At 35.2% G+C, this 22,311-nt stretch overlaps 1 protein-coding gene across 1 annotated transcript; it reads left to right on the top strand.

The window, feature by feature from the left end:
* The first annotated feature begins 4,660 nt into the window (after positions 1-4,660).
* LOC113491947 lies at positions 4,661-21,583 on the top strand. Its single transcript, XM_026869162.1, has 12 exons — positions 4,661-4,818; positions 6,926-6,995; positions 12,121-12,214; positions 13,209-13,366; positions 14,429-14,578; positions 14,896-15,102; positions 15,471-15,773; positions 15,900-16,036; positions 16,903-17,048; positions 19,308-19,474; positions 20,240-20,391; positions 20,941-21,583. The coding sequence occupies exons 1-12, from the start codon at positions 4,757-4,759 to the stop codon at positions 21,089-21,091; spliced, it is 1,797 nt and encodes a 598-aa protein (XP_026724963.1). The 5' UTR covers positions 4,661-4,756; the 3' UTR covers positions 21,092-21,583.
* The last annotated feature ends 728 nt before the right edge of the window (positions 21,584-22,311 follow it).

Genomic DNA, 22,311 nt, shown 5'->3' with positions numbered 1-22,311 from the left:
GCTAAACAATTAAAACTTCACAAATCACTTATTTTCCGTTTCAAAATATTTAAAATAGTAATTCAGGTAAAACAACAATTAGTTACCGTTCAACTTTAAATTTATAATCTGATTGCAAACCCTCATGCATTGAGCCAAAACGTAGTAAACATGAAATCATATGGTATTTTATGTCATCGACTACGTGGTTCATAGCAACGACGAGCGACGTAGCGACTACGTGACTACGCGAAGTGCATTGTCGGTTGGGACTTAACGAAATAGTATTGGAAATGTTAAGTTTTAGGCCAGGATCAGTGCCTAAAATCTATCTATCACAAAAGTATTTAAGTGATGAAATATGTATGTAGTAACTCAAAATAAAAAAATAAATCAATTCGGCTTTACTACAAAAACATAAATTTCAAAGTTTTCGTAGTTGAGCGTAATCACTTTTTTGCCTAGACAATAGAAATAAAGTGCTGACTTTCACTAAAAAGCTTAAAGTATTATTGAATAGAATCCTTGCAAATAAATGACTCCGATATATCAAAATCTTGGCTTAGTAAGGCTTTTTAACTGCTTTAGAGCTTATACTTCGTCACATGTAATGTTATGAATTACATACATTAAGATTTTTACAATCGTTGCAGTTGTATGGGCTTTTTTAAAACTGATTTCTCCTAATATATTCACTGAAATTATATATTAGAAAGGCATCTTTATTTAAAATTAAGTACTTGTTACTTGTTACTGTTAGCTTATTTAATTAAATAAATATTATTACCATTTTTCAACAAATCAAACCACTCTTTCCTGAGATTACCGCATTCTAAAAAACAAGTTCTTCCGCTATCTGTACTATACAGATGAAACAAAATTGACCTTAAAAAACAGAAAAATGACCAATGTCCAGCCAAAGACGATCTAAGATAAACTAAAAGTGATTGTTTTACTCAACAAGGCCAGAGGACGGTTTAAAATGTGACTTTTACCGTTGTAAGAGCGAGATGGCGCTCTACGCAATGTAGAGCACTATCTCTCTCTTACAACAGCAATTTTCGTTATCAAAGATGTGGTAGTAGGCCTGCAAGTTATATACACAGATGACAACTTGGGTACTTAACTGATGTGTTCACGTCAAAATCAGCTGAACTTGTGTTAAGTAAATTCAAGAGATACATAGAAGGTAGGCAGATAATGTAGAGCAAACCATTCCATATGAACGGCTCAAGGATCCTTGAAAGCCTTCTCGTTGTAATCGTACTAATAGGGCGTCTTTGTAATTATAATGATTATTCAGTTCAAAACAGTATAAGAGAAATTGTTTTAGACAACCTTAGAATGAAGTTGTCGACTTTATTTAATTTAAGTTGTTTCTGATGAACATAAATTAAAAAGTTTTTCCTTGACCTTGAAAATTGAGTCTTTAAAAATACACAGAGAAAGGGAGAGAGAGAGAGAAAATATGAATACTAAACCCATTTTTTATTTAAAATTATTATTGCTCACAGGTTTCTTCAAGAAAATTTATCATTTCTAGACACAGAAGCGACATTCAGGCCTTTACAACTACATTATGTTAGCAAAAAAATACTATGAATACTTTTAACATTCACTTTCAAAAGTAACACACCTACATTTTCCTTTACATTATTATAAAGGAAAATGTAGGTATACCTTCAACTAAAATCAAAACCTTCTAATTAATTTCCTGCTCTACTGAGCTGCATCAAAACAGCCACGTTTAGGTACTTCTGAGTGTAAAGCAATAAGAACCTTACAATAACTCAGTACACCTTTGAAAGCGATGCTCATAAGGCCGAGGTTACAGTGCCTAGCGATTTGCGATGCGACTTGTTCTCATAAAGGGGAATTTAAATATATTAATCATTTTTAGCTCGTGGTTAAGCTAAAACTGCACAGATTATCATCTATGATATAACGTGTCTTTTAGAAGGCACGTTTAATTGTGGATCCTAGCTTTTTTGTCTAACTAAGAGGTATCGTGTTGCACTGGTAACTGAGCTGAGGTCAGATAGACGCTCGCCCCAAAATACTGGTACTGAGTAGATTGGAAGCCGACCCCAACGTAGTTATGAAAATGATAGGTGATGATAAAGTTTTAATCACCGTATATCGAAGGTCGCGTCCCGACTCAATATACTCGCACCCTAATACTACACACGTCGCGTCGCCGTAAATCCGCCCACAAAGAATACGTAATTTACTTATAAGATCCTCCCATAACATATCTTTACTCTCTCCATAAGTCTTATGGAACTTAAACAGAGCGACTTTTCATGTTTTGATATTTTATAGCTGAGTTGTTTTATTATACAGAGGGTATATTAACGCTTCTTGAAGTAAAACTGTTGCAGTTGTGGAAGAGAGTTGTTGCTCTATAATGTGTTATGCGTTATCTCGCTTTTAGAACTGCTAAATATTAGTCAGTCTGAATTCAGGTCCCGTCCCTAAGACGTGTCTCAAGGCAATGAACGAATTCGGATTATTTGTCAGAGTCCTCGTTAGCTTAGTCGGTAAATCTGGCGAGTATAGCCAAGAGTCGCACGCTCAAGTACTGTCTGAGAATTGATTATTTTCATCGTATTATTTGTATTTAATTGAATATATTATCTACACGACTCGCAGGACTTTCTGAGTATTAAAAAACAATCTATATACTACCTTCATACGTTGGTGTTACAAAGGATTTCTTGTCTGAAGTTATTATGGTTGATATACAATATACTTCAATACCGTTTCCTCGCATGAATATACGGCAGTAATAGAAGGTGAAGTCGCAATAGTATAGTTTTCCAGGAATCAGTTACTACTAAACATTAACTGTCGTGACTGCCGCAGTTGTGTTTCATCTTATCAAAGGACCTATTAAAGGACCTATTAAGTGAGTAATGGCAATGTTGAAATTGTACATAAGTATAATATGTATATACAATTGTCGGTAATAAGTTGTGTGTTTCCAAGCAATAAAGTCAAACTGGTATCACGTACGCTAAATAATATGCACGTATTGTGATATTTGGATTGGTCTTACAAAACACTAAACAATGCATATATTATAATGTTGTTTTCAACTCAATCAAACACGTAAAGAACTCTCGCAATAAGAAATTTCAATTCTGGTGTCGGAGGGCTTAGCAAACATTCAAGCCACATGCACAAAGACAAACGGGCTCAGAACAAACATCGCATGAATACTTGTCCTACGCGGGGATTCAATCCGCGACACCCTGCACACTTTGAATTTGGCGGGATGACCAAATATAATATATCTTCTAAAGTGAAAATTTTATAAGTACATATATGATTTAAAAATAAACCGCACGTATAGCTACGTCTCTTATAAAAAACGAAAATAATCCATAAAAAAAACCTTTAAGACATTCTAAGCTCCCTTTATTTATGTACTTTATGCCCAATAACTTAAAAAAAGGGACAGGATGGACATTGTACGCAGCTCATCGAGTAACAAATGATCCAAGTAAGTCGAAGACATACGCTATTAAGTTTTGTGAAGCGACGCCAATAATATTAAGATTAGCCCGTGATTGGTACAAAGTTTATGAAGTAGAAAATAAAATATTTGAACAGCCTTTAAGTATAGAATGAAAGTTTTAAACATTATCGCTTAGTTATGAAATATTAGCGTTTAGTCCTGAAACTCGAAACCATTTTTTTTGAGCTATTTGCTTAGGTACTTTGGACATACTTATGCAAATAAATTGTTGTTAGAAAATAGAAAAGCCTGAAGAGTTGATAATTTTTTAAGTCTAAGTAAAAATACGCACGCCTTTCGTACCATACAATAAATACCTGCCAAATACTTAAGTATCTACAGTAGATATTTTTGCCAAAACCAAACCTTGTTATTCATGTCATAATAGCTGGTAAATAAATTTGACTTAAAAATACATAAATCGTTCCAACGCCTGTCTCAAGTTTCACAATCGAACGTTTGCGAAAAACAAGTCTAGCTTAACAAACATTAAAATCTTTGTAAAACGAAGTTCCGTATCTCAAGTTGCAAGTTTAAACTTCTTAGAGGAGACTTAATACTTAGTGAGGACCAGCTTCCTCTTAAAGGACCTTTGTAGTCGTGCATGAGAGATGCTGCTATAGCACTGTAATTCACCGTCTCTTTTCCACAGATGTAAACGTTTTATTTTTTAAAACTAGTATCACGATGGGTATAATTCCGTTACAAAGACAAGACATGGTCTGACTGGATATTTCACGAACAGGATGAATGACAATAAACTTCAACATTTGTCTGCGAATGGTTTCTAGACAGCTCATAACAAAGGCTTATAATATGAATGTTAGTAGTGTATATGCAAACCGATAGCCAGACGTTCGGTATTGTTGTCAAAACGACAATACATATTACGTACCGCAATAATGTAATAAAATAAAGATATTTTGCAACAATAATCGCGGAATTTTCCCGTTAATAAAAACGAGATATAAGATTAAAAAATATCTTTAAAGCATACAAAGATAAGAATGTAACAATTAAATACGACCAAAGCTCCCAACATGAATTTCATCCACCGTAAATTCCGTCATAAACTTAACAACAGATAATAAAATTTAATTCCTTGAATGTCATAATTTAGAATCGACGCAAGCCACAAAATTTTATACTGCATACGATCGAGGTCACCTAGATTCACAGAAATTTGTTACTTGTGAATACTCAATGTAATAAAACGATTACGGTTGTCAAAGAAAGTCAGAAGGATTTGTTGGGAGTATGAAGAAATTAGAGGATGATCGTCCAATATGTAACGCGGTGAACGTGTTTCGAGAACGCGGGTATGTTTCATAAACAGCTAGTATTTTACTGTAGAATATAGTATGAATAGTGTGTGTGAACTTGTTTGTTTTACTGATTTATGCATGAGTATCTTTTGCCCGATGTTTACGTTATCCTAAAATTGTCATTAATGAAATTTAAAGCTAAGAAAAACGACTCCCGCGAAAGAAATGTAGTCCTTGTGTCCCGGGAGTTGTACAAACATCCTAGTCACTTGCATAAAGGCACCCAGATTTAGTACACACTTGTCCTACGTGGGGATCAAAATATTTTGACAAGTCGTGGGTTGGCCGTGGTCAGCCACTCGGCTGTCCGTGGTCAGCCACTCGGCTGTCCGTGTAGTCTCTTTCTACAAAAAAAAAGAAACATATTTACTGTTAAATATTAATATTTCCGTATCTATTAGATACAATATAATGATTCATCACCAAACTCGCAAGACAAACTCGACTTAGTGTCAAAGCAGCTATATTTAGGTATAGATATTTGAGTGGAAAGTCTTTTACCCTGCAGTGTTACACTAACATCTCTTAGTAATATCATTGTTGTAATATTGTCACGAGGAACTGAACCGAGAGATTGCATGTTAATAATGAACAGGCTTTTCACTACCTCTTGATGTAAGACAATTGCAGTTGTGGAATAGAAAGAGATGCTGCTCTAACTCGTGTAGCGCTCTATCTCACTTCCACTACTCTTACTATTGTATTTTAAGGAGTGCTAGTATGCCCTCGTACCTTGAATCTGATATGACACTAGCTGCTGAGCTTGAGTATACCGACTGCACGAATAGCTGAGTGGTTGATGACACTATGCCAAACCCATAAGCGCGACGAGTCCTGTTTTCAAACTCCCCATAGGAAAAACGTTTGTGCGATCCACGAATTTTTATCCTAAGTCTGACTGTCAATGTACATGCAGCTTGAATGTTTTTGATTAAATATTTCGATTTATTTATTTAGATAGTGTGCACGTATCTTCTCCCCGTTTTGGGGAGGATAAAAGATCCTATCATCCCATCCTAAACTTATTTGGACCGGTCTGCTTCTATTAATTTCAGCGTGATCTTAACTATATATCCTATAGTCCATCTCAATAACTTGGCTAATACTAAAAGATTTTACAAGTCAGACCAATAGTTCCAACAATAACAAAATCTTTATCGTCATAATATGAGTATTCATAGGCGGTAGTAGAATTCATAACCTCTACACTGTTGTAGCCAGTTCAATCGTTTTGAAATACTAAATACAAACTAGTGCTACCTAAATAATAATTGTTCTAAACATTGTTCACTATAATACACGTAATAAAGCTTATTGCTCTGCGGTTTGGATGAAATCGGTAAACCGTATTTTATATTTATGACCTTAAATGGTATCAGCAGTTTTAGAATTAGTGCCAAATCTATTTGTTGAGTAGGTTTTGGCATCGCTAAAACAAATTCTAGGATTACTATTTTATAATGTTACATTTATATAATGTTACAACATTATGATACAGGAATAACTAAAAATTTACCTACTTAAAAGTAAGAACTTTTAACAAAATAATGTAAGAAAATTGCGGGTTGGAATCGCGACAGTAAAGGTTTAGTATAAATAGGCTAAAAACACACACACAAAAAATAATAATTCTTTATATTGGTTTATTCTTCATATTGTTTGCAAAAAATTATCGAAAAATTTAAGCGTTGAAAAGATACAATCTGGGTACAAACAGACAGACTTACGGGCAAGAGAGAGGCAGCAAAACCGTAATAATTGTATTGCGTTTTTGTTTTGCGTTAGCGTTTCATAATATTTTCGTGTGCCATTAAATTTGTTACTTTTTTCCTGGAAACCATTAAAACATCCTTAAAGTAAGTCTTCTATTCCATCCACAGAAACTTTTCAAACCAATAACGCTTTTCTTTACACCATTACTTTTGCACCCATATCGTAAGCACTTTTTAACACCAATAAAATAAAACAAAAACTCCACGATAATAATTTCAGTAGAAAATACCGCTTGCCGCTACAACAGGTTATGAGCTAAGTTTCCCACACATTCCCAGTTGATTTACTGGACTTTTAAACATAAGTATAAAGTTTTTTGATATTACAGCAATTACTTACAACGCCTGGAACTGTTTGAAAAGTCTCTACAAGCATACAACGAAGCTCTGCGATGGAATGTAAGTTAAAAACAAACAAATTCACATTCTATTTCCCAGCAAACATGCAATTAGAGACAGTCAACCTAATTCAAATAAAAAACTAAAACAAACTTTATTCCAAAGATATAAGGTTGATTTTTGGAAGTTCCTTGTTACGACATACAGCCTACCAAATGTAGTCCCATAAGTTAAAATAAACTTTATTTTGAAGACTGAAAGTTGATTTTTGCAAGTTCGTTCCTATTAGGACGTGTGAAGGGTTGTACTTAAAGCGTTAATAACGTTTGCTTGAAGTTATCTAACGACGAATGCGTGATTCTATTTCAACGTCATTATTTTGAACTGGAAACACTATTAAAACCTTCTTGATAGAAATGTAGTTTATTTCAGGTTGAGAATTTTAATTAAAGATGAGAATTAATTAAATAGGTAACCCCAAAATATTAGTGAGTGTGATTTCGAAGCATTTCAATTATTCTGGGTTTCACGAAGCTAGTTCAAAAGTAACACATTAATTATAACCAACTATCGAATCGCTATTTCTGCCAACAAACAGTTTTACAGTACGGCGATATTTTTATTTCAACCAATTGTATGCGCTTTGTTAAACCCTTAATTTGATTACGTTATCATAAAATTCAATGAAGTATTTGCAAATATTTAATACCGAATATTTATTTATTTATTTATTTATTTATGTACACACAACAGACACAGAGTAAAACACGTATAAAAAGAAAAACACCGAAGGTACAAAGGTACTGCTTATTTCTCAAGAAATTTCTTCCAGCAGACCTGCGACAGGAGATGACAAAAAGAAACATAAACACAGTGTGTAGACAAATATAGGACAATAACAAATACACAACATAAAACAATATTTATAAAATATATACTTATATAAATATATAATATAACATAAGACAAGGACGTTAAGCTATCTTAATGATGCAAGATAGTGTTCTTTGACACAACGTTTAAATATACTGATAGATTGGGAGTCGCGAATGTTAGGCGGCAGCGCATTCCACAGCCGCGCTGCATGGACAGAGAAGGAGAAGGAATAGAAGTCGGTGGAGTGAGGTTGAATTTTGAGATGGGATTTAAGGTGTGATCTGCAAAGGGCATCAGGAGGGCGGATATAGGAAAAGCGGTCACGCAAGTAGGAGGGATAAAGTGGGTTGTGAAGGACATTATATAGGAGACATAGAATACGAGTGTTCCTGCGAAGGCGAATCGGGAGCCACTTGAGTTCATTGCGGAACTGAGAGATGTGATCGTATTTTCTGAGCCCAAAAACAAAGCGGATACACAAATTTTGCAACTTCTCAAGCTTATTTAGCAGCTCCTCGGTGGCATCCAAGTAACAGGCATCGGCATAGTCGATAATAGGCTGAATAAGGGATTGGGCTAGTAAAATTTTGGTCTTGTGAGGAAGAAAGGTTTGTAGGCATCGCAAAGAATGGAAGGAAAAGTGGACTTTGCGACTTACCTCGTTAACCTGATCACGCCAGGAGAGATGTGAATCTATTAACACCCCCAAGTTCTTAGCGGTGTCAGAGTAGGATATCACCTCACCATCGAGACACAGAGGCATCAGGGAGGACAGATCAATAGCATTGCGGTAGTGCCTACTGCCAATAATCATGGCCTTTGACTTAGCAGGATTAACTAGAAGACCATAAGATCTAGCCCACTTGCCAATGCTGGCTAAGTCACGATTTATGGCATCTATGGCAGCATTAGCCTCAGGAAGGGTAAAATGACGATAGATCTGCAGGTCATCAGCATAAAGGTGAAAGGTTGAGGAAATGAATTTACAGATGGAGTTAATGAAGACTGAGAAAAGAAGAGGAGAAAGGACGCCTCCCTGGGGTACACCCGCAACAAGATCGCACCAGTCAGAGTAATTCTCATCAAGGCGGACCCGCTGAGAACGACCCCGGAGGTATGAGCCAAACCAGGTCAAGGAAGAGGAGGAAAAGTTAAGAGCCTGCAGGACTCCTAGGAGGATATCGAAGTCCACAGAATTGAAAGCAGAGCTGAAGTCGAGAAGGACAAGGACAGTGAGAGATTTATTTTCCATAGCCCAGCGGATATCATCCGTGACATTAAGGAGAGCTGTGACGGTACTATGGCCAGGACGAAAACCGGATTGGAAAGGGGAAATGAGACTGAAAGACGTCAGAAAATCAGAAACTTGACGGTGGACTATGTGCTCAAGTACTTTAGAGAGAAAAGGAAGTATTGAAATAGGTCGGTATTGGGAGAAAGAGGATGGATTTGGGGATTTAGGGAGAGGAATGACATGCGCGAGTTTCCACGCAGTAGGAAAGGAACTGGATGATAGGGAAAAGTTAAATAAATGCGTAAGAATGGGGAGTAACTGTGGGAGTATAGGGAAAACCATACGAGAGCACAGATTGTCGTTACCCATCGCAGAAGAAGAAATTGCTAAAACAGATTTTCTGACGTCATCTTCAGTAACAAGAGAGAAATTGAAATATGGACAGCGAGGAGCCGGTAGACAGGTAAGTTCAAGTAGAGTGGAAGATTTAGTAGAGGAGTCAAGAGTAATAGGGGGAAGAGAGAAATGGTGATTTAAGGCCGTTAGGTCAATGTCACTATCGGCAGCTAGGCTAGACCTACCAATCCCTACCGAACGCAGAAATTTCCAGACATCGCCAGAGCTACGATCGATGAGGTTATCATGGAAGTGCTTTCTTCTGGCTGTCTGGCATAAATGGTTGCAGTGGTTGCGCGCGGCTTTGTAACGAACGAGATTTTCAGCAGAAGGTCTGCGTTCGTATTTGCGCTTTGCTCTGTCCTCCGGCATTTACCTATACTTCGTCTTCGTACGCAATTGTATGGTATGTGGAATCCGTAATCATATTTATATTGAAATGAAACTACTTTTACGGATTTTATCGCGGTTTAATTTTAGATTTTAGTTCCCGACGTTTCGAAACCTCTGCCCGTGACCATGACACCTGCAAAGGTTTCGAAACGTCGGGAACTAAAATCTAAAATTAAACCGCGATAAAATCCGTAAAAGTAGTTTCATTTCAATGTCTAACATTCGCGTAAACCTAAGAAACCACCATATTTATATTTTTTTCTCTGTCTAAATAAATGAATATAAAAATAAGTTTACCTAACAACATCATTTAAATTTCCCTGTGGTACGAACAACTCGTAGTCGGATACTACGAAGCAATCTAGTTGATTGTTAATAGTCTATGTGTGTGAGCAATTTACTCTATAGCTTTAGTATGTACCTAGTGCTACTGCCTTCCTCACGCACCAACGGTTAAAACAGATTTTCAACCGAATTCATAAAGGAACAGATTAACAATTCGTCTGCATTTTTTATATACATTAGAACTGACTGTATGAACCGTTTTTGTTTTCTTCTTTTTTTTCATTAATGTCAAGCAGCTGTCATTTGCTCACATAAAATTTCGTCGAGTTTGGCGCAGTAGTTTTTATTCCAAATTGCTGAATGACTAATAAAAAAAAATAACTGCGAAAGCCTATGTAGTTATTTTTTTTTAATTAGTCTTTACAATATTTTTTTATGAAATTGCTAACTTGTTAAGGTTTTGTCTATTGTTATATGTTGTATATGTTTTTTGTTTTGGTTCGACGCAAAATAGTTGCCAAGTGATATTAAAATTTTTTGAGTTAGGCCTAGGTTTTCTACGCATATTATTGTAAACTTAACCGTATTTCTTAAGTTTCAATAAAAAGTTATTCGATTATAGGGACCGATAGTTATGATTCTTTTGAGCTTATAGATTCACCTGTATGTAAAACTCAAGACAAAAAAATAGTTTTTTTTTTGCGACACACGAATAGCCGTTTCTCAGCAATTATTTTATTGGTTTTGTTATTTTATTACTACTTATATACTGATTGCAATATAACCGAACGTAGCGTTTACACCATGACATCATTGGCCTAGCCTTTTCCCAACTATGTTGGGCTACCAGTCTAACCGGTTTTAGCTAAGTACCAGTGTTTTACAAGGAGCGACTGCCTATCTGACCTCCTAAACCCAGTTTCCTGGGCAACACGATACTCCTTGGTTAGATTGGTAGCGATTACACCATGTGTCACGTTTAAATAGTTTCCCATGGAATAAACTAAATAATTTGATTCCTGTAATTAAATTTTGTTGGATAGATAAAAGCCATTATTCGATAGCTGACAATTATCATGTTTTCTACATATTTGTTTTTGTTTGTTATTTCGTTAATTAACGTCATAATTGTATTAATTATATTTTAATTACACAATTGATGTAGTAGAAACAATTCAACAAAAATTAATTAATTTATTGTTTATTAATTGCTTACTATGGTGTTATTGCTACAATAACTTCTGAATTGAACGTATTTTTTTAACATAAAGTATTAACAATGAAAACTACCAATAACCTAAACTCATTTTTTTAATAACGTGCTTATTCAAAGCCTCTACCACGATACCTCAAAATAGGTCTAAAGTGTGAGCGAGACAACTTATCATACTAAGCGTAACAGTGTCTCTCTTTCACAACGATAACAGCTCATGGTAGAGGCCAAGCAACCTACTCAAGTCAATCATCTTTGTTGGTTTATTAATTGCCATCTAATTGATCTGTCTTTGGCAAAACGATATTTCCATATCGTCTTAATTAAGATGAACCAACAGTCGGGTTTAGATTTATAGAAATTTGTTATTGGTTATAGTATTTTTTCTTTTTCAAAATATTATACACCGACTATTGAGTTAAGGTTATTTTTTAAAGATTCTATTGAATAGATTGAGAAAAGAAAAACGCTTTGTAAAAAATACACAAAACATTTCGTAAATAAAATCATTATGATATGAAAAAATAAATAACGCCTCAGTGTCTACCAAAACCCTTACACGGAGCACGATTTACACATAAAGTGTCTATTCATAGCAATTATTCAGACGTTACCATACGCAAACATACACGAATAAGCTTTCAATCACATAAAAGAGAAATATTTTGTCAACATAATATATTCGTTGCCCGCATATGAAACGTCCTTATTTAAACATGTTTTAACGATAAAATCTGGCTCATTTTGTCAGGAAACCGTTGTAAATATTCAGCATTTTTTATTTACAGAGTTCCGATGTCCGTTCCCTGCTGGGTCGGAGTTTGGCGAGGGCGAAATCAACACATTACACCGGTGCTTTGGCAGATGCGGCACAAGCGGCGGGTACTGTTGGCAAGGAAGTCGATTACCTGAATCAGATTTTAAAATGACTAAAATTGTTAAAAAACCGCTCAAGTTTTGTGAGTTGGAATCGGAATATTTATTGTTCCGTATGATTAGGATAAAGATTTTTTTTAAAGAAATGGTCACCTATTAATTTACAATCGTCACATTTATGACATTGCTCTATCTCAAGCTATGTTAAGGTTAAGGTTGACGCACGACGGACAAACAAAAAATGGGCAGATATGGGCCTTAGTAATAGGGATCCGTTTTTACTTTAGATACGGTAACCTATATAACAACAATCTTCAAATAGAAAATCTGGTAGTTTTCTGAGCTTTTGTTGCTATCTCTACGACATTACACATTAATTATGTACCGATATTAACACTTAGCCTCGAAAAACTGCCCATAAATGTTTACATGGAGCTCGAAGCACTCCCGAGTATAAAAGAAAACAGGCTATTCAAAGTAGGTTGGATAATTTTCATAGACGTTAAATTAAAGTGTTTGAATGGAATGAAAGAACTCTTATGAAAAGAAAACTTGTCGAGGTATAAGGCTTAAGTGAATAACGAACATAATAAAAAGTACTTAAGGTGAATTTGACGCAGATTAGGAAAGTAAATATTATGTAATATCGAAGTTCGAATGGGTTGTCAGGAAAATTGCTTTCTTTGAAAATACTAGGAGCGTTTTAATGCCGTTATAGTCCGTTGTTTTAAGCTTTTAAATGCCGTCGGGAATGATCTATGCGCAGTTTTTATAACGCTGGCATTTATGTGCGTAATAATATTGCTCAACTTTTTAGTTGAAAAATTCAATTCTCAAAAAGCATACAATTGATGTTTCAGTTTGATATTGAAATAAGTGATTATGTGATAAAAATATTAAGTTTCATTGGAAAATCAACTACATTTTGAAAAAAAAATAGTGATAAAATAATATATCCCTGAAGTTTTTTGATAAACCACGAGTAAATTAATTCCTTTAGGATTGGAGCCCCGAAATTCCAGGGCTTTGCAAATTCGAGCGCAGACTGAATACGAAAAATGTGCGTTTGAACGTGCTCTAGTGCTGGCTCATAGAGGGCAGAGAATAAGGAGGTTCCCACCCGACTTCGCCGAATGTGCCAGATGTGCTGAGGAAACGGTAGCGTATTCAAATATTTATCATTCGTTAAAATTTGTTTGTAAGGAGTATTTGTTGTAGGTTATTTTTAGAATCAATTGTGTGAGATCTCATTGCTGAGCGAAGCGATTTTCTTTCCAAACCTCTCTATCTTTTGAAATTTCTAACCACGTGCGCTCTACATATCTGACAAAGTTAGTAATTAATTTCTGCATTGTTACCACTTTAGCTAAAGTATTCGTTTCTGTATTCAAATTACAAGGAACAAGGATTACAAGGAACGACGCCAACCATTAAAACTCAGAGACAGTTTTATGTATAACAGTAGTTTGAGTTGTACATGAAAACGAATTATTCGGGTTTGAATAATGCATTGACCGGTCATCCGCTATCGAACCACCGACGGGTAAAAACTGTTGTCTATGGCTCTTAGTGACCTTACAAGAACAAAAAGAACTAATATCGTTATAATCGAGAAATTAGTCACAACATTTTGTTAGAAATCGTTATACAAACGAACAAAAGAAGACAAAAACAATACACTCGTAGGTACAAAGATACGTTTACTTGTTCTATTTTACATCTTCAACCCTTTAAAGGACATCACTAATAGGGTCTTGTTAAGACCCTCTATCGTGAGGATTTTACGGAATCGCTGGGAAGGGTTAGGGAATCCACCCTTTTGTCAAACGCTTTCTGCTATGGAATACTTACAAGTAAATAAAATATTTCAGGTCTGCGTTCCGTTTTATAGATCGGCGATTTTATTTTAATATTTAATGTTTTGATCCATTTGTTTTATGCAGGCAAACTTAGACCCTTTATCAACCAGTTGAAATTTTGTCGTTAATTACCCGAATAACTTTTATCTACCAAGCTATGGAATTATCAAAATCTTACAAAAAAATAGCTTGTGATATAGCTAGAAAATCATAGTTAAATACTAGCTTCAGTTTAATAACAAAACTGATAATTCAACCCTCTTTAATATAAAGTAAAATTACTCTGAGATAAATATAATATACCAGTATCCAAAATACCAGTTTGCGTCACCTCCTACAGATATATTACAAACATTATTAGGTCAGAGAATGTGCTGGGAAGACGGCAAGTAAAGTGTTATCCACAGCTGTGACGCTCCTAACCAATGTTGAGATGAAGCGGCATTCCGTGGACTCGGAAACTCCTAAAGTACCACATCAGAGACGGATGCAGCCGCAGAAGGAACAACAGGTGCACTTTGTATTTTTTGTTTCATCGTAATTTCCCTATAAATAAACACGATAACCTATAAATCGCTGTCTTTAGAACTGTTGAGTTGTAACTGTACATGTTTCCTACATCCTGTACACTGATTATAAAGCAAAATAAAATTTTTACTTTTATGTATATTATACTTTCGGAAAAAAACGCAGAACATTCTGTTTTATGAATGTACCAGTTTATGACAAGACTTACGTTAAGAAACCATACCTCATTCACGAAAGTATAAAAACGTCTTTGTTTACAACGACAAATAAAATATATGTTGGCAATAACCGTAATTCTAGGTCAAAGAAATATCCCGCGCAGAAAAACAGAGAGCCGAACAAATCTCCCGCTTAATGGCTTCGAAATATTTGGAGCGAATGGCACATGACAAATATTTCTTAACGGCCTTGTGTAAGGACGAACGATTGGTCTCCGCCAATAAACAAGGATCGCAAAAGCTGCAAGAATTAGCCCATAAAGCGCTCGCGGACGTAGAGAAACGACAAGTACGATCTTACTCTACCTTACTTAATAAATTAACCTTCGACCCGTTGACCCACAAAATTGAATACATTGCACGCTTCCGTTATTAAACGCCGAAATAAACTGAAATTTATAGCACTTATATAGATTGAAATCTAAACCTGTAGTTGATTTGGTATTCAGCGAACCCTCGTAGAGCCGATGTAAGCTTAATTGAATAACAGCAAAAGTTTTAGCGATGTAGGTATTTCAGAATTCGGTATTTGCCAGAGTTTTTGTGTTGTTCACGTATTCACCTAGCTGTATTGTTTGTAGATGTTGGTATTGCGTAAGCCCGTCACGTTTTCGTACGTTCTCTGTACAAGTTTTAATTGTTGATTTAACGAATTAGGCGGTGCTACGTGAACGCAGGCCACTTTACGCTGCTCGCGCATTGGAAGCCGCGGCTCGGGCTCGGCTGTCACTAGCTCGTAAAGAGCAACTGACACACACGCAACTGCAGCACGCCACTGACGCACGCCGCCTCATACAAACAGCTCAATCAATCTACGAAGAACGAGACACAGCCAAGTGCGTCGAACACGCCGAGTTCGGCATGGAACAAATAACAAGGAAACCAGCCAACTTACTCCCTGGAAAAGATAAATACTTACAAAAACTTCACGATATAGTTGCAAACGCTTTCCTAGACCAGGTAACTTCATTTTTGTATTTTATTAAAAATTGTACAGCTATGGGCATTACGAAGCTGGTAAGTTTAATAGAGCTTGTTTGCCAAGTCACGTAGACTGTGAAAAATCTTTTCTTATTTTATGTTCAGAAACGTGTTCGGGAAAGTATGAGCGAGTCGGACCGGGAACGAAGGGCATTTATTCTCCTGGGTATGGCGGTGTCCAGGGAGCCGAGCCGAGACTCCGTGCTGCGCGTCAGACCACCCGCGCCTCCTCGAGACGCTAAGTAATCGTTGTATTGTTCTCTGAAAGAATGTAGTCATTTTTTAAATCACTACTATATGCCTGTAGATAGGACATAAATAGGAAAACTTGTTTTGCATAGTTCCTATAAATATTATGTATAGAATTTAAACACAGTAATAGTGAAAATAATCAAATTTTGTTTTCCATTATATATTTTTTTTTAATTCAATTCTCAAGAACAATTCATTATTTAAGAAGCATACAACAAATCAACAAAAAATTCTTTACATATTACATAAGAAAAATGCTGCACTAAGTTTTCTATTATCAATATTGGATTCAAGGCAACAGCTATAGAGCCTCTTCCTCTCGCGATTGCCAATCGCCGAGCTTGGCAGGTAGATTAATGGTCATGCGCAAAGCTGTTATTAACCTACTTAGTAGATGCTCCCAGCATTCTTCCTATAATACCAATCTTGGCTATCTATTGTGCCTAAGAATCGGAAAATTTATGCATTATTCATTGCACTTTATTTAATTTAGTTTTATGGCAGAATTTGACAAACTCTTTGAAGCATTTTTTTGGTTTAAGGTCCATAAATATTGAGTTGTAGAGGTGCTGTTTATGCTTTTACGGTAGTAACTGTAAACGTCATTATCTTCGTAAACCCAAGCTTATCATCCTTTAGCACGGGTACTTTTGTTTTTATAAGTGTATTTTTCTCGGTCTTGGTCTACGCTCAGGCTAGCTTGGCTCCAATCTCTTGTTATGTCAAATTGTTAATTCTATACGTAGTTTATATGACTTAAAATAACATATAAACGACAATTATAATAATGCCTTGTGAATATTCGAACTCATGTTTCTCACAAACTATCGTATAACCAATATTAGTTTATTTCCAGAGTTCGTCTCCGGACGCTGGAACGTGCCTTGTCGATGAGCACACGGGAGTCAGAACGGTGCTACTTGTTGCACGAACTAGCGCGCCTCAATGTTGATACTAAGCAAGCACTGAAAGCCCGGGTCTACGCCTCCAAATGTCAAACCGGTAAGATTTGCGACACTTACAGTAGAACGGGATTTATCGCTTTGTTAGCACTGAAATACTCCTGTTCCAACAATTTATAGGCTCATGAACGAGTCGTTAAATCGAGAAAGTAAATTATTCTAACTCGAAACGAGTCCTGCTGTTTATAAATTCAGAGATTTACATTTTAAGTAATGGTGTTCGATTAAGTTGTTAACTTTGTTTATTGATTGATTATAAAATAGAATGCAACTTTCATTAGTCGGATGATAATAATAATTTTGTCATTTATGAAACCGTTATTTGTGAACATTACTAATTGTAATGGCTTCTGTAATTCTACCGGCAAAAATAAAAAATCTAAATAAAAGTACCACTTTTACAAATAAATTAAAAGATTTCCTTAAATGTTACCATAGCATAAACGAATACCTAAATGATAAATAAAAGCTTTCCAAGATAAGATAATTTATTATTACACACATAAAAAAGCATACCATCCGATTAATAAACCTAAGATATTAAATTAATTAACAAAAAAAAAATTAAAAGAAAATCGGAATAACTAACTAATTACATACTAACACTCAGTGCTCTTCCTCCTCTCTCCTACTACTTATGATATATGCTGTGCCCAACAGAGTCCATAATTGTGACCGAATATCTAGATATCAACAACTTGTATACATTATGGTACGCAATAAAGAATTGAGAATTGAGAATAATGTGATAAAGTGCGCTAACGTCTACCAAAACCATTCCATTTTAATAAGTCAAGTGACTGACCTATAATCTCTTTTGTCATCTCTTTTCTATTGACGTAAACACTACGCTGCGTATACACTATTCTACATCTGCGACTTTAATTCACTCGACAAAATAAACTTCCTTGCTTGTCATGTTGCAAAACAAGAAACTCCAACTACTGAAAGTTAAAGAAACATATAGTGTTCACATCATACAGTATCCCTAAGTAAATTAAAAGGCAGCTCATGCCCGAAATTGTAGGTCTACGCTAAAAGCATTAAAGTAATGGACAAAGTTCGCAAATGTGTACCAGAGAACGAGATTTATACATTTTTATACCGTTTGAAATGTGCGAGGAGGGTTTTAGTATGAGACATAATACGTATTTACTGTTGAGCTGTATATTCAGTCACGTATTCCGTTTACTGTTTTTTTTGGGGTTCCGTACTGAAAAGGTAAAAATTTAAATACTGAACCCTATTACTGTCTGTCAGTCTAAATAACACCGAGCTGTATGTGGTTGCTGTAAAGTGTCACAGATGAGGTATTTCTGTTGCCGTTTAAAAGTAACTGGATTTTTGTATTTTATAATTCAAATCCTACCCGGACCAACGTTCGACGCATACGGAACCCTAGTCAGACCCGTACTTAATCGGTTTTTATTTCTTCAGACAGAAATAGGCAAGACGGTAACAGGCCAGTAAAAAAACAATTTTCACTGCACAGTACAATAAAACAAAATATTAATAAATTTAAGTTTTTTTTTAAATTCGATGCAAAAAATATACCTGTATATGATGTATTTGTGTCATAGACTCTATATAATATTTCGTATTTACTGTATTTTACTTAAGAGTAAATGAGCTGTCCATACAAATTGTCTTCTAAAAAATGCGATGCGATTTCAAATAGAAAATTGCCTTCAGCTTTAATTCAAAACCAAACACAATCGCGAGCAGCAAGTCTTAGTAATCCATAATTTAATCAAGTTGTACTTTCATGACTGTTGTTTTTTCTACTATTTACTTAAGTAATGGAATTGTGACGTCACTTTGTAGACTTTTCATATACAGTACTATAGAAAAGGCTTACAGGTTTCGGATTTTTTTCATAAGATTTGACTTCAGAGAAAAATATTTTATTTCTAGCAAATAAAATATTTACATGACACTGCCAGTTTCTTATAAGTACACTTTTTATTTCATAATGCCTTAGGGATGATGTGAAGCAACATTTTCAATTGAAAGAAATCATTTTCTCACACGCTATGTGTAAATAAATTTCCTTCTTTTTTCTAAGCCCTAGAAACTGTACATGTATCATGAATAAGCCTGTGAGACTACTTACATAGATTGTTTTTTTTGTTAAAATGTATTCATTTTTTTACAATATTGGTTATGTAGAAAAGATCAAGCGCATACGTAACTAACTAAATTGGAGCCTTGATTATTCAATATTTCATGTGATGAATAGTCTCTCCCGTACCAAGCAACAAGCTGTAAACGACAAATACATCTTAATATTATAATACAGAGGCACGAGCATCTAATCAACGCGTGTGGCTTCTGAATGCCCTGTTCCTGCTGGCTCGCTGCCATCTCCTGCAGAACAACCGGCCTGAAGCCCGAGCCGTGTTACTTGAAGCCGCCGGCCTCGCGCGCTCCAGTGGGTACCATGAGGTCGCTGAATTTTATGATACGGTGAGTGTACGAAATGTACCAACCTCATTAGGGCGCTCTGTCGCGATAAACTAAAGCAGTGCATACTACAAATAGACTAGAACTAAGCTCACAACTGGGTTTTTGTAGCTGCTGGCCGATGACCATGTCTGTAATAGAATTCCGCCATCGTCACCACCAGTTCCTTTCCGTTCAGTTCTTAAGAGAAAAAAAGTCGTAATTTTATAACAGATAAGCCTGAAAAATGATAAAATCCAAGACGAAAGTCTGGAAAGTCGGTACCTAAAATTCTCTCGTAAATCACGTTTAATAAGCTAAGTGCTCCATAGCCGAGCTAAGCTGGCAAGTCCGAAAATATAAGACAAGAAAAACGTTTAACCCCTTTAAATGTGAGGCTAATTTTATTTTGGTGAAGTCTCCGTATTTAAAGGACACATTTTAAGACGAAAATAGTCCTATCATGCTTCCATTTTTGGATTTAGTTCTAATGGGTTGCATTTCTTGGAAGTGCTGTGCAATTATGTTTATATGCAGTTATTGTAAAGCAGAAATATTTATAATAAGAAATGTAACTAGATCTTGCTTATTTATCGGGATGGCAGGACTAGTTTTGGCCCACCTTAATCATAAGCTAATTAAGAACTTCGGTTGTGTCCATACCATTCAGGCAATCCGGATAAGCAAGAGGAAGTAAAAACTATTATGAAATCAATTAATGAAGAAAAAATTGATCCAAAATTAGAACTTACACGACTAAAAATATGGTTGATAATCTTTTGTTCACAGTGCGTGAATGTGTCGCTTGAAGGAGAAGTGATTGCCTCCGATGCTCCGCTTGAGAAACGAGAAAAGGATTTGCTGAGCCTGATGCAAGATGATGACTTACGCTCCGCGGCCAGACATCTGTTCAAGAGGATGTCTCTTATACCTGCATCGAGGTTGAGAGTTTTGTTCTTAATAATGCTAAGTAGAATGTTAACTTGCATGCTTACGATCACAGGGTTGTGTATCTAAAGACATTATTAATTGGAAATGAAGTATTAAATGACTATATTTTTTATGTAAATAATAAAGTAATACTCGATTATCATGCACTAAAGATAAAGTTTGTTGTTTGTTCAAAAATGAACATAAATTAAAAGTAGCAATAAATAAATAGACGCATATTTAAATAAAAAGTCATATTTAGTAATGAAAAATATTATACAGTATGTGTTCCTTTTTTCTAATGACACCATAGTTCGTTAACTAATACACGTAATAATCCAAACAGCAAGTGTCTTCAAAATATTATTAATCAAACAAGCACACATAGTTTAATTCACTTCATTATCCACAACATAATTCGGTCATCAAACCATATTGTGTATCCAGATTGACAATTATTTGCTTACATACACATGTAGATTAAGCCAGCTACATGACACCCTTAGGCTTCGCATCGCAGGCTCAACGTCAATTAATCTCTCAAGGGGTGTTGATTACAGACGATTCTCCGTAATGCCGGGAGCACGGGTCGACGACAGCGCTCGTCACCTCACCAATAGGCGAATATCTATCATGCCGAAGACGGCACAGCCAACGCAGATCTCAAGGAAGTCAAACCATCCTTTAGGATTTCAGGATTTCGATATTTGAACAAAGATAGAAAACTCTTTCGTTAATCCTTTCATTTTATTAAAAAAAAATGTTGTTGATTGAAAAATAATAACGCCTAATCATCACTTTCAAACAACGTAACTTCTACATTTAAAATTCATTCTGTGAATAATCCTGGTATTGTCCGTAAATAATATATTCAACAAATTCAACGCTCAATTGACGCAAAAGGTGTGTTATGCGAACAAACGAATGCAAACATTATAACAACAAAACATAATGTATGAAATATAAAGAGGGTTGGATCCATTAAACATTTGAAAAGAAAAGGGCACGAGAATCTCCATTTCGAAACTTTTACGTCCATTAGAATATTAATGAACCTCTCATGAATAATAAGGTTCCAATTTGTTTTTAATTGTATGTAACGCGTTTTATTGCTAACATTTATAAATGAAAATATTGTATGATTGTTTTGTAAAATCTATGTGCTTTATACGATTATATACTGGTATTTTGAATTTAATATTAAAAGTATCGTTTTTGAACTTTGTGTGTTCTAATTTGTAAAAATTGTTTTTTTTTTTATACAATTTGGTGGCGAATTATTGTGCTATCCTAGAAATAATTAAATAAAAGTTTTATGCAGTATAAGTTTTAAGGTACAGGTAGCTAAAGAAACCCTAAAAGGCTATTGATATATTATTATAAGTAATCAATCTTTTTGAGTATGTATGGAGATAGTGAAGACTTGTCGCATATCGAAGATTAAGGTTCTCTCATCTTTGTTAACGCTTAGGCCATGAAATCTATATATCCTATCAATCAGGAACTATTACATCGGCTTTAAGACGTCACAACACATCGCAGTCATCATTATGATTGATTGATATTCGATTTAGCAGACGCCAGTGGTTTCAGACGTTGACTGACAATGCAACATCAAGGGACTTGTAGAATATTAATTCTGGTAAGTTACCAAATTATTGACAAACTAGCTGTTGCCTGCGACTTCGTACCCGTGGGTAGAAGATATAAGTTATGATTTATGCCCTGTTTTTTTTTCACCTTTTCCATTGTATCTTCGCTCCTATTAGTCGCAGCGTGATGGTTTATATCCTAAAGCCTTCCTCGATGAATGGTCTATTCAACACAAAAAGTTTTTTTTAATTCGGACCAGTACTTCCTGACATTAGCGCGTTCAAACAAAAAAAAAAACTCTTCAGCTTTATATGTTAGTATAGATAGATAATAATCAC

This window comes from Trichoplusia ni, chromosome 3 (assembly GCF_003590095.1).
Source record: "Trichoplusia ni isolate ovarian cell line Hi5 chromosome 3, tn1, whole genome shotgun sequence".
NCBI lineage: Eukaryota > Metazoa > Arthropoda > Insecta > Lepidoptera > Noctuidae > Trichoplusia > Trichoplusia ni.
Note: the sequence above shows the minus strand (reverse complement) of the source record. Positions and strands in the feature narration are given on the sequence as shown.